General features: G+C 44.0%; 1 protein-coding gene across 3 annotated transcripts in view; it reads right to left on the bottom strand.

Moving 5' to 3' along the window:
• ift122 (intraflagellar transport 122 homolog (Chlamydomonas)) overlaps positions 1–13,940 on the bottom strand; it is a 35,271-nt gene that overhangs the window by 8,265 nt on the left and 13,066 nt on the right. For 2 of the 3 annotated variants that reach the window (XM_039011092.1, XM_039011094.1), the window contains 5 exons: positions 12,839–13,005; positions 12,196–12,367; positions 8,668–8,770; positions 1,535–1,675; positions 1,334–1,431 (listed from right to left, as the gene is read on the bottom strand). In XM_039011092.1, the coding sequence (XP_038867020.1) occupies positions 1,334–1,431; positions 1,535–1,675; positions 8,668–8,770; positions 12,196–12,367; positions 12,839–13,005 (681 nt within the window). Of the gene's footprint in view, positions 1–1,309; positions 1,432–1,534; positions 1,676–8,667; positions 8,771–12,195; positions 12,368–12,838; positions 13,006–13,940 lie in introns of all 3 variants that reach the window. The other variant, XM_039011093.1, reaches the window with a different exon arrangement.

The following is a 13,940-nucleotide window of genomic DNA, read 5'->3' as shown; positions in this document are numbered from 1 at the left end:
AAAGGAGAAAAGAGAGAGAGGAGGGAAAGGTAGCAGGAAGGGGGAAGAGGGGAGGCAGAGACAGAGGGAGAGAGAGAAGGGAAATAGAGGGAAAGAGAGAGAGAGGAGGGAAATGTAGCAGGAAGGGGGAAGAAGGGAGGCAGAGAAAGATGGGAGGCAGAGAAAGAGGGGAGGCAGAGAGAGAGAGAAATAGAGGCAGGTAGATGTAGCAGGAAGGGAGAGGGGATGCAGAGAAAGAGACAGGGAATTAGAGGCAGGTAGATGTAGCAGGGGGAGGCAGAGAGAGAGAGAGAGAGAGAGAGAGAGAGAGAGAGAGAGAGAGAGAGAGAGAGAGAGAGAGAGAGAGAGAGAGCATAACAACATCAATCAAATACACACAGCTTTGGGCACCTTTGTAAGGGTCTCAGAGGCACAATGATCCTGTGTCTGTCCCTCCCCCTCTTCTTCTCCTCTCTTTTTCTCTCTCTCTTCTTCTCTCTCCTGCCTTAAACACTACTCTGAAGATGAAGAATAGCCTGAGCTGTGCCACAGACTCCCTTCACAGCACAGAGCACTGCTCTCACAGGGGCTAGGTTCAGAGGCAGGGAGTGTTCATTAGCGTACAGCGCCAGCTAGCTCCCACGGTGTTTGATGGCTCAGCACAGCCAGGTGCCTGGGAGAGTTAAAGTGAGGTATAGAAGGTTCTTGCTCTGGACTCAATCACAGGGATTCCTCACTTCAGGGGTGTGACTAGTACTGTAAAAACAAACAGAGAGAGAGACAGAGAGAGAGAGAGAGAGAGAGAGAGAGAGAGAGAGAGAGAGAGAGAGAGAACACAGAAAAAGGCCAGGGGTACTGCAGCCACAGCAAACCAGCCTAAAGAGACAGAGTGCTTATAACCAGGCATAGCTTGTTTAGAACCAAGCACTGGCGAGGGGGGGGGGGGGGGGGCTGCTGGTGAGAGGGGTTATCCTGATTAATGATCAACCAATTAACTGGTTACTATAGAAACAGAGGTCATAGTGGGTTCAGAGAGTTGACCGTGGTGGGTAACATGAGTAGGATTGTAGCTATAGGGATGTTGTTGACAGAATCTTCAGGAATGTTCTCTGTATATATAACGTAGTTATGCTTTGTAGCTGTGTCTGGCTAAATTGGAACGGATTCCAGAAGCATTTCCTATTTCAACTAAGGGACTGAAGGGATCTTTTGCAGTCTACCTTTCTCAACTCTCTCAACCCCGCCTATTCTTAACTTCTTTACTTTTCTGAACTCAACCTTAACTTAGTCTTAACTACACTTACTTGGCTCTACTCTTACTTGTCCCTACCTTCAGCTGTGGTGAGCATCTTACTGTGTAACGCTGTATTGAGTGGTAAACATGGTAGAGCTCAGCCAGGTGCTGGAAACGCTTGAACTTCTTCAGCATCTCCTCCTTCCTCTCTTCGTTTTCTGTGACACACACACACGCACCAAAATAAAAATGAACCAGTTACGGTAGGAATTCAGTGGTGATAGTAGTAAGAGGTATATTGGTGTCGGTAGACCTACTTACCCCTAGCGATGTCCAGACACTGCATAGAGAGCATCCAGTAATAATATGCTGCGTCATTGAACCTGCTCTCCACCACGGCATTGTGGGTAAGCTGTTCCAACACCTTCACAGCCTCACTCTGTCGGCCCGCCTTGTGGAACGCTGCGGGAGGAGGAGAGAAGGGAGGGAAGAGACTTAATTGCGGCGATGAAGGGGGAACATTGCGAGCTAGAGCGGCGCTTAACACTGCTTCTATTGCATCGACAATAGAGTTTCAGCCTTATAGGAGCTGACCCCTTTCCCATTACACCCCTTTCATTCTCAGGCTGCCAGATTTTAACAATATCACACAGACACACACGGGACAATTTGTACTTAACGTATACGAGACAATGTTTTCCTCATTTTTCACTAGTAACCACAAACAGACATCTTCTAAAACAAATCCACTCCCAAATTTGAACCAGCATGCCACTTAGAAAGCACAACTCCAATAAACACGTGGTCATTTCCATGCAAAAGGACCCATGAGCACCAACATGTGACGTTCATAGGAGCATGCCAAAAAGGATGTCAAATGAAAGTTACGAATCTATATTTTTGAAAAATGAAGGCATATATAAATGTTTGAACCATTTTCCAACCTAAAAATGTGTTAAGCAAAGGCTTTGATTTCTGGTCAAATAGATGGAAAAGGGGTCTTAGACATCACCTACCAGAAAAAGTCTTAACGGGTATTAGAAATACATCAAAACACAATCATTTTGAAGTAAAGACACCTGCTAACTAATAAACACTTTTTTTGCCATCTGTAAGTTTAAGAAACAGTGCCTTGTCCCGTTACCCCACATTCAATATGTTCTAGCTTAAAGATAATGAAAGTTCACAGAAGTAACAAGCAAAGGTACACCTACCAATTAGTTATAGTGTTGTTACTGATATCAATTTTGTTTATGAATTATTAAGTGATTAATACTTGAAATTCTGTTACCATAACGGAATTTCTGCAATTGAGTTGGCTACAATGGGAAATCATAGTAGTCACAAACCACAGTTGGGTCACCTGCTACTGCCCTTTTTTCCACTGACATACTGTTATGTTCAGCTCATAACTGTTTTCTTTCTCTTTCTGTCGTCTGGTGGTCAAAGCAAAATGTCTGGACAACCTCTCCCATTCTCTCTCTCCCTCAATTAAATGTCACCTCTCCTGGCTCTTACTGACCACGTTTACATGCACACCAAAATCCCGTTATTATCCAGGATACTCAAGTATTGTGTTTTTGAGTTGACTCTATCAACATAATATCCCGTTTACAATAACCCCAATAAGCTCCTATCCCGGGTTTGGGATATGCTGATCTTAGACGGGATACTGTGGCATGTAAACATCTTATCCCGTTTACTGTTGTTTTTGTAGTCTGCGCAGGCTCAGTTTTGCATAGTATCACCTTTGAAGTTCAGATGGGAACAGTAATAGCTGGAATAGTAACTGAAGTCAAGTCGAGACTGACTGTAGGCCTCACATGTAGGCTTTTATAATATTAACTCATGCAGAATTAAGTGTTTCTTGCTGTAAAATTATAGCCCAAATGTAATTTTTTCTCGGGAACAGGAGTGGAGAAATATGATTTCTTTCTTTCATCTTGAGAAAATGTAAATGTGCAATTAGGGACTGTGCTGTGTAGACTAACCCTGCAACTTTTTTCAGCGACATAAAAGCTGACAGCATTTCACTTTCAACCACATAAAATATGCATCGAAGACAAACTCAAAAACATGTTGGATCGTTTTCACAGCTTTTCATTTTCTTAATACCAATCAACAAACTGATGTCATTTGGAAATCTTGCACGGAAAATCTCCCCATTCCCTAAGTGTCTTTGCTACGCGAGAGAAGCAGAAACGAACGAGAAAACTTTACCGATGTCAACTAGATCGTGGATGCTATATTCATTCTGTTGATTTCTGACATCATTCTGGTGAGCATGGCTTTATTTAATATTCTAGAGCATCAAGTAATGACAGACAATTATGAATATTATGTTTATTTATGCATGCAGGGATGGATACTCATGAGCGGGATTTCAAAGGTGCATGTAAACTGATCCTAATTTAGACCTAAACTGGAATATGAGCTATTATCTGGAATACACGTAAACCTACCCATGAGTCCCCTCTCTTTCTATTTACTGTAACCAGCATCCTGACCCACTGAGCACCGGCCGACACCGGACGTCAATGGATGCTGAAAAGTAGTTGAAATTTGGTCAGTCCACCGTGGCCTTGATTTCAACGTCTACAGATGTAGTTTTTCGGTCCGATCCGGACCAACCTTGATTTCAACGTCCAGATATCTGATGACCGGACCAAATTTGAACCAATCATAGACATCTATGATTTTTGGACAACACATTACAGTAAGGCACAGTAAGTAAAGAAAATTACAGTAGAGTTCAGTACAGTACATAGTAGAGCACACTTGAGTACACTATAATGTACTGTACTGAACTATACACTACTTTACTGAACTATACTCTACTTAACTATACTGTACTCTACTGTTCTGTGTGGTATTGTACTCTATAGTGCTGTAATTTGATGTCCAAACGTGTTAAACATACTGTCGACGTCTATGGATGGCTCAGATTTGATCCACCCAACCAAATGTGGTCTTGTTTGGTGGCGGAACTCATTACAATAATAGCCAGTGTGTAGGATAATACCCAAATATGCAAAGGATATTGAACATTTCTACCTTTGTGTACCTATTTAGGATACATCACCATGAAGATAATGACATTCATATCCATAATTATGCATTTCTGTGTAGTACAGATCAGGGTCAAATTATGACATTTTGTAACCATAATTCTGTTATCAGGTGTAACACTTCACTTACAATAACCAAAATATATTTTTATTCAACTCAAGGTGTCATATCATAGCTGACACCCCATTCTTTCTGCAGACATCTTTGAATATTAATTCGGAGCAGATCTTTTTGGGGAAAACGAGGTCACATAAAAAAACTAAGGGAGATTTTACAGAAATTATGTTACCAAACTTTGCATTATTATAAAATGTTCAGTGTGAATTGATAAAAGTAATCTTTGTGAATAGAGTTATATGGTTTGTTAAACTTTGAAATCAATGTTTTTTGTTTGGCATACATTTTAAAGGGATACTTTGGGATTTTGGCAAAGAGGCCCTTTATCTACTTCCCCAGAGTCAGGTGAACTCGTGGATACCATTTTAATGTGCTAGCAGATACCTATAGACTTCCAGTCATTATGTTAACGCTAGTTAGCATTGGCTCGCGAAACCCACCTCTAACTTCCTTCATACTGGACACAAGAGACATAAAATGGTATCCACAAGTTCATCTGATTCTGGGGAAGTAGATAAAAGGGCTTCAGTGCCAAAATCCCAAAGTATCCCTTTAATTGAATTGCCCATGTGTCCTATTCTTCATGTTGCTATCTCTCGCTAATTAAAGGCATCTCCAGGGAGGCAGCCCTGTCTGTCCTGCTTGTACAGGGAGTCAATAAATATTAGTGGTGCAGCCGGGCAGATAAAACACAGTCAAGTGCTGCTGGTTAGTGTAAGGACACACACATGCATACAGCTAGACACACACACACACACACAAGCACGCACGCACGCACAAACCACATACACTCCCCCAAACACACACTATGCTAAAGATGATTAACATGGGCTGTGGTCTGGGCCCACATAACTCAGTGATGTAGCTCAGTTACAACAATGTTGCGTTGGTGAGGAGTTACAGTCAGTGACCAGTCAGCCCTGCCAGGTGAGGAACCACCAGGGTACAACGCTACAGGGGCCTAAAGTCAATTACGATCACTGTGGTGGTAGCACAATACAGCATTACTGCCCGACTAAAACACAATACAGTCAGCACAACGCCAGATTACTGCCAGGCTGAAATACAGCCAGGCCTGTTCAACTCTATACTCCACACAGCAAGACACAGAGGATATTATGCAGGATGGATTGGATACAGCACTCAGGGTTTTTTATGGATCAAAAAGGAGCTTAGGCCGTGGGCGTGGCAGGGGGCGCCATTGGCTCGTCGGTGCTGCTGATTTTGAGAGAAATTGTTCTCAAATGTCTCCATGGAGATTAGAAAAATTTGGTCAGTTTTAAAGCTAATTCCCTGCAATTCTATGCATTTTGCCGTGGCTAATGCTGTGTTCTTTTTCTCAAACATAATAATAAAATATATATTGCTAAATTCATTGTTTTTGGAATTTCTATTCTCCCTGAATGTCTAGCCCCCCCCACCCCCCTGAAAAATCCCTGGTACTGTACATTAATAAGCATGCAGGGATCATAATGATACACTTAGTGTACAAAAGATTAGGAACGCCGTCCTAATATTGAGTTGCACCACCTTTTGCCCTCAGGAAAGCCTCGTCGGGGCATGGACTCTACAAGGTGTCGAAAGCGTTCCACAGGGATGCTGGCCCATGTTGACTCCAATGCTTACCACAGTTGTGTCAAGTTGGCTGGATGTCCTTTGGGTGGTGGACCATTCTTGAAACACACGGGAAACTGTTGAGCATGAAAAACCCAGCAGTGTTGCAGTTCTTGACACACTCAAACCGGTGCGCCTGGCACCTTCTACCATACTAGAGGTCGACCGATTAATCGGAATGGCCGAATAATTAGGGCCGATTTCAAGTTTTCATAAATCGGAAATCGCTAATTTTGGACACCCATTTTGCCGATATTTTTATTTTTTATTTTACACCTTTATTTAACTAGGCAAGTCAGTTAAGAATTAAGAACACATTCTTATTTTCAATGACGGCCTAGGAACGGTGGGTTAACTGCCTTGTTCAAGGGCAGAACGACAGATTTTTACCTTGTCAGCTCAGGGATTCAATCTTGCAACCTTACAGTTAACTAGTCCAACGCTCTAACCACCTGCCTCACGAGGAGCCCGCCTGTTACGCGAATGCAGTAAGAAGCCAAGGTAAGTTGCTAGCTAGCATTAAACTTATCTTATAAAAAACAATCAATCAATCATAATCACTAGTTATTACTACACATGGTTGATGATATTACTAGTTTATCTAGCGTGTCCTGCGTTGTATATAATCGATGCAGTGTGTATTCGCGAAAAAGGACTGTCGTTGCTCCAACGTGTACCTAACCATAAACATCAATGCCTTTCTTAAAATCAATACACAGAAGTATGTATTTTTAAACCTGCATATTTAGCTAAAAGAAATCCAGGTTAGCAGGCAATATTAACCAGGTGAAATAGTGTTACTTCTCTTGCGTTCATTGCATGCAGAGTCAGGGTATATGCAACAGTTTGGGCCGCCTGGCTCGTTGCGAACTAATTTGCCAGAATTTTACGTAATTATGACATTACATTGAAGGTTGTGCAATGTAACAGGAATATTTAGACTGATGGATGCCACCCGTTAGATAAAATACGGAACGGTTCCGTATTTCACTGAAAGAATAAATGTTTTGTTTTTGAGATGATAGTTTCCGGATTCGACCATATTAATGACCTAAGGCTCGTATTTCTGTGTGTTATTATGTTATAATTAAGTCTATGATTTGATAGAGCAGTCTGACTGAGCGATGGTGGGCACCAGCAGGCTCGTAAGCATTCATTCAAACAGCACTTTCGTGCGTTTTGCCAGCAGCTCTGCTGTTTATGAATTCAAGCCTATCAGCTCCCGAGATTAGGCTGGTGTAACCGATGTGAAATGGCTAGCTAGTTAGCGGGGTGCGCGCTAATAGCGTTTCAAACGTCACTCGCTCTGAGACTTGGAGTAGTTGTTCCCCTTGCTCTGCATGGGTAACGCTGCTTCGAGGGTGGCTGTTGTCGATGTGTTCCTGGTTCGAGCCCAGGTAGCGACGAGGAGTGGGATGGAAGCTATACTGTTACACTGGCAATACTAAAGTGCCTATAAGAAAATCCAATAGTCAAAGGTATATGAAATACAAATCGTATAGAGAGAAATAGTTCTATAATTCCTATAATAACTACAACCTAAAATTTCTTACCTGGGAATATTGAAGACTCATGTTAAAAGGAACCACCAGCTTTCATATGTTCTCATGTTCTGAGCAAGGAACTTAAACGTTAGCTTTCTTACATGGCACATATTGCACTTTTACTTTCTTCTCCAACACTTTGTTTTTGCATTATTTAAACCAAATTGAACATGTTTCATTATTTATTTGAGGCTAAATTGATTTTATTGATGTATTAAATTAAGTTAAAATAAGTGTTAATTCAGTATTGTTGTAATTGTCATTATTACAAATAAATACATTTTCTTTTTAAATCGTCCGATTAATCGGTATCGGCTTTTTTGGTCCTCCAATAATCGGTATCGGCGTTGAAAAATCATAATCAGTCGACCTCTATACCATACCCCGTTTTTTGTCTTGCCCATTCACCCTCTGAACGGCACACATACACAATCCATGTCTCAATTGTCTTAAGGGTTAAAAAGTTGTATTTATCCTGTCTCCTCCCCTTCATCTACACTGACTGAAGTGAATGTAACAGGTGACATCAATAAGGGATCATAGTTTTCACCTGGTCAGTCTGTCATGGAAAGAGCAGGTGTTCTTAATATTATGTACACTCAGTGTAAATCCATGTGGTGATTACAGTTCTTCTGCTCACATGGGTAATCATCATTAAGAGTTGCTTGTTATAGTGCTGATTGGAAATATGCATGGCGTGTAACACTGTAAGCAGTCAGGACTTGCTCTGTCTCTAACTGAGGATCATGTTTTACAGTGAATAGAGAGAGCAGCACTGCAGAGGGAGTAGTGAAGAACGCTTGGATATAACAACACAGGCCAAACTTGATATGGATTCCATATGTACCCTATGTTATACAAACTGACAATGCCCTTACAGCCCTCTGTGGTTTTCTATGATACATTGATATAGTTCTGATTCCAGAATGATCTGAGATATGTCTGCTCAATGTTAGGTGCACAAAATGGGATTTTTATAGAAACTAGTGATAAGATGTTTCAGCCAACATGTTCTTGGCAAAGTTACCACAAAATGTGGGAACATCAAACATCGAGCTCCTATAACATATTGGGATGAGCATTCTCGCTCTTCTCTTTCTTCATCCTCACCTTTCTGTGCCTCCTCAAAGCGGTCGTTCTCAGCCAGCCACTGAGCGTAGGGCACATAGACGTCATCTTTAAACTGAGCATGTTTCTCCACCAGAGAGAAGGCCTGGGGGAGAGAGGGGAAGAAGGGCTCAATCAGATGCCTTACATATAACCAGATTAAATCACTTAATATATTTATTAGGTTTACTGTATCGTGTGTCTTTGAGTCAATATGCCCAGGATAATTTGCCTAGAAATTGTTAGTGATTATTAACACAGGCTTTAAAACAGACACACATCTAGCCAAAACATTAATAGAGCTCATTACTAATGTGATATGTTAAGGTTAGCATATTAGACTGATTTCATGTCATGGTCAATTAGTGTGCAGCTATGGTTGTTTGAGTGACATGCTGTAGTAGAATAGTATGACAGTAGCCTACAGAGGCATACCTGCCTGTCATCTTGATTGATTAACCTAATTGTCCAATAGCAAGACTTTCGTTAAGCCTTCCACCTTCTCGTCCTTTCTCTCTCTCAGGATCAAATGAACGGGTGAGAAAGCTCCTCAGACGCTGTGCAAGATTCATACAACATGAATGTGATTTAATGTTCTAGTTTTTTGGCATTCTCTCTGTTTCACAGTGGAAATCACACGTTTGCTCTCAGTTCCACCCATAACTCGATTAAACACTTAGAACATTTAGTATTTTCTACATAACTCCCCAGCTAGCACATAACATTCTGAGAACCATATGTTTCTTAGAGCTTGGTTAGAGCGTGATTGTCCTATGGTTATTTTGCACACAACCTTCCCACAACATTCTGGTAATGGTGCAGGATAACCAGCTAGCACATAACGTTCTGACAACCATATGTTTCTTAGGTGGGAATTTCAGTACTTCAGCGTAATGTCTCCTACAGGTTTCCTCATTGTTCTATTTAAAGTAATGTTCTCAAATTGTTCCAAGAACTACGTTCTTCTGTGGGAATTTCAGTACTTCAGCATAACATTTTCTGCAGGTTTCCTCATGGTTGTATTTAATGTCATGTTCTCAGAACATTAAGAAAACGACCCATAAAAAACAAGGGTAAACATTATTAACGTTCAAAGAACGTTCTAAGAATGTTATTTATATACATTCCATTTTCAGCGTCACCAAAACTCTATCCTTTATCTTGTTAAGTGTGTTCAGGTGTGTTGGCCACACCCACTAATTGGCCACACCTAAACTGAATGAATGCTTGTTTCAATTGAAATGGGGACTATTTTGAATAGACAAAAATTAATAGCTTTGTATGAGTTAAAAAACATTGGCATGCTACAGTAGCTCCATCCTGGTGGCGCAGTGGACTAATTCCATGGACAGAGAACAGAAGATCACAGGATCGAATCGCACGGATACCGTGGCAAAATAAAGTACAAAATTAAATGTGTTTACATGACTAATGCCTAGTTAAATTAATTTCCATGTGTCCTATCTGTTCTTGGAGTTCCAAACAGTTAACCCAAAGATAGCTGTGTTATTAAAAGTCTTATTGGAACTTTCTCAGAACATTATTTAATTACCTTCAAATAATCTATTTACATTTACATTTTAGTCATTTAGCAGACGCTCTTATCCAGAGCGACTTACAGTAGAGTGCATACATTTTATTACATTTTACATACTGAGACAAGGATATCCCTACCGGCCAAACCCTCCCTAACCCGGACGACGCTATGCCAATTGTGCGTCGCCCCACGGACCTCCCGGTTGCGGCCGGCTGCGACAGAGCCTGGGCGCGAACCCAGCCCAGCCTGGGCGCGAACCCAGAGACTCTGGTGGCGCAGCTAGCACTGCGATGCAGTGCCCTAGACCACTGCGCCACCCGGGAGGTCATCTATAATTTCAGTTTTCAGAACAATAATAAAACCTGCCAGGAAAACATTCCCAGAACCTCCCTGCAACCTAAAAATGTGCATTCCCAGAACAGGCAAAACTTTCACTTCCATTCTCAGAATGTTTAAAATATTTATGGCTTGTTCCCAGAACTAATGGGAAACCAAAAATGTACGTTCCCACAACTTCCAAAGAACCAAATGTGCTAGCTGGGTCTGTGGTATGCGCTGCTCTGATGGGGCGGTTGAGTCAAAACAGATAAAAGTTCTTAGCTAAGGCTCTTTAGTGCTTTGGACCGCTGGGTGCTTCTCACATTCTAGTCATCCTAGGCAGAGATTTAGAGGAAATCTCTAGCTTGGCTTTGCTCTGGTTTTATAGAACATGGTTTCAGTTTGTATTGTTCCAGTAAATATGCAGTGTCATTTTTTGTGTTCTGGGTTAGACCTACACTAAATGGCTAAATCGTCATTCCAAAATCCTGAACATTAATATGGAGTTGGTCCCCTCTTTGCGGCTATAACAGCCTCCACTCTTCTGGGAAGGCTTTCCACTAGATGTTGGAACATTGCTGCGGGGACTTGCTTCCATTCAGCCACAAGAGCATTAGTGAGGTCAGGCAATGATGTTGGGCGATTAGGCCTGGCTCACAGTCGGTGTTCCAATTAATCACAAAGGTGTTCGATGGGATTGAGGTCAGGGCTCTGTGTAGGCCAGTCAAGGTCTTCCACACTGAATTTGACAAACCTTTTCTGTATGGACCTCGCATTGTGCATGGGGGCCTTGTCATGGTGAAACAGGAAAGGGCCTTCCCCAAACTGTTGGAAGCACAGAATCGTCTATAATGTCATTGTATGCTGTAGTGTTAAGATTTCCCTTCACTGGAACTAAGGGGCCTGGCCCGAACCATGAGAAACAGCCCCAGACCATAATTCATCCACCAAACTTTACAGTTGGCACTATGCAGTCGGGCAGGTAGCGTTCTCCTATCATCCGCCAAACCCAGATTAGTCCGTCGGACTGCCAGATGGTGAAGTGTGATTCATCATTCCAGAAAACGCGTTTCCACTGCTCCAGAGTCCAAAGGCAACAAGCTTTACACCACTCCAGCCGACGCTTGGGATTGCGCATGGTGATCTTAGGCTTGTGTGTGGCTGCTCGGCCAAGGAAACCCATTTCATGAAGCTCCCGACGAATAGTTGCTTCCGGAGGCAGTTTGGAACTCGGTAGTGAGTGTTGCAACCAAGGACAGACGATTTTTCCACGCTACGCACTTCAGCGATCCCGTTCTGTGAGGTTTTGTGGCCATTGTTGCTCCTAGACGTTTCCACTTCACAATAACAGCACTTACAGTTGACCAGGGCAGATCTAGCAGGGCAGAAATGTTTAATTTGACGATCTGACTGGCTGGCATCCTATGACAGTGCCACATTGAATGTCACTGAGCTCTTCAGTACGGGCCATTCTACTGCCAATGTTCGTCTATGGTGATTGCATGACTGTGTGCTAGATTTTATACACCTGTCAGTAACGGGTGTGGCTGAAATAGCTGAATCTACTAATTTGGTGTATGAGGTATACTTTCTGATGAGCCAAATAAGATACAATACTGTAGCTGTGTCCAACAGGTGTAAGGACCATAAGTGAAATGTGAATGATTCTGACTGACCTCGTCCCAGTGTCGTGCCTCCACGTGCAGATGCACCAGGGCCTGCAGGTCTCCCATCTTGGAGTAGGTCTCAGAGGCATAACCATGGTGCTTCAGCTTCTGGAAGTAGGCCGCACACTTAGCCAGTGGTTCGCGCTCCGCCTTATCCAGCTTACGGGCTATGTCAATCAGCCTGATAGGGGAGTTGAGGAGAGATGAGATCAGATGGAGTGGGAGGGTGTCTGTTAATGTTTGTTAATGTGTGTAGTATGGGAAGCTGTCAAGCCTGATAAAGCTTAACGGGGCCAACCAATCTTTCCCTGTGTTTGTTATGCTGGGCCTGCCTTAGCCTAGGTGGTCTGGGCCAGAGTGGGGGTGTGATTGACAAGCAGCAGACACTGGGTCAGAGAGGGAGCCCTTGGGGAGCTCTGATAGGACCACAGGACCAGCCTTATGTATCTGCCTGCTTCCCAATCACACACACCTACCACGCTTTCACATGACACCATGACAGGAGGGACGAAGAGAGGAGAACCAAGAGCTGTGTGGGTATGTATGTATGTATGTATGTATGTATGTATGTATGTATGTATGTATGTATGTATGTATGTATGTGTGTGTGTGTGTGTGTGTGTGTGTGTGTGTGTGTGTGTGTGTTACCCACATGTCGACCCAGCCGTGTTCTCCTATGATGTCGATGGCTTTGAGGTGTTCTCCTGCAGTCAGGTACATCTGAGCAGCGGCCCGCGGCTCCTTGCTGTTCTTAGCCCAGTCGGCCTGCTTGGACATCAGCATGCGAGTGTTTTTAGGGTCTGCCGCGCCCACAAACTCCTACAGAGGGACAGGAAGAGAGGGAAGGTGGGTGAGATAGAGGGACAGAGAGAAAGAGAAGGAGTGAGAGACAGACAGGCCCATCTGGGTCAGGGCCTGGAGAGGGGGGACATGGAGTCACATAAACAGGACCAGGACCCCACCGGTGTCCTCCAGCGCTAAAACAAATGGCCTCGAGGAACAGATGGCCACACAAATATACAGCAGCCACAAAACAAACACACACACACACAGGGGAGGGGAAAGGAATTAGGCCTGTGTCATCTGCTTCAGTACTGTGAACACACACACAGTGACCACTCCACACACAAACACGAGATTGTCTCAACTTCAATTGACCCCTTCAACAAAGAATTCCCATTCAACAACTGACACTTGGAAACGCGCCTGCCTGCCTGCCTGCCTGCCTGCCTGCCTGCCTGCCTGCCTGCCTGCCTGCCTGCCTGCCTGCCTGCCTGCCTGCCTGCCTGCCTGCCTGCCTGCCTGCCTGCCTGCCTGCCTGCCTGCCTGCCTGCCTGCCTGCCTGCCTGCCTGCCTGCCTGCCTGCCTGCCTGCCTGCCTGCCTGCCTGCCTGCCTGCCTGCCTGCCTGCCTGCCTGCCTGCCTGCCTGCCTGCCTGCCTGCCTGCCTGCCTGCCTGCCTGCCTGCCTGCCTGCCTGCCTGCCTGCCTGCCTGCCTGCCTGCCTGCCTGCCTGCCTGCCTGCCTGCCTGCCTGCCTGCCTGCCTGCCTGCCTGCCTGCCTGCCTGCCTGCCTGCCTGCCTGCCTGCCTGCCTGCCTGCCTGCCTGCCTGCCTGCCTGCCTGCCTGCCTGCCTGCCTGCCTGTCTGTCTGTCTGTCTGTCTGTCTGTCTGTCTGTCTGTCTGTCTGTCTGTCTGTCTGTCTGTCTGTCTGTCTGTCTGTCTGTCTGTCTGTCTGTGTGTGTGTGTGTGTGTGTGT

The sequence above is a fragment of the Salvelinus namaycush genome, chromosome 16, assembly GCF_016432855.1.
Source record: "Salvelinus namaycush isolate Seneca chromosome 16, SaNama_1.0, whole genome shotgun sequence".
NCBI lineage: Eukaryota > Metazoa > Chordata > Actinopteri > Salmoniformes > Salmonidae > Salvelinus > Salvelinus namaycush.
This window is presented reverse-complemented; position numbering and strand designations above follow the sequence as displayed.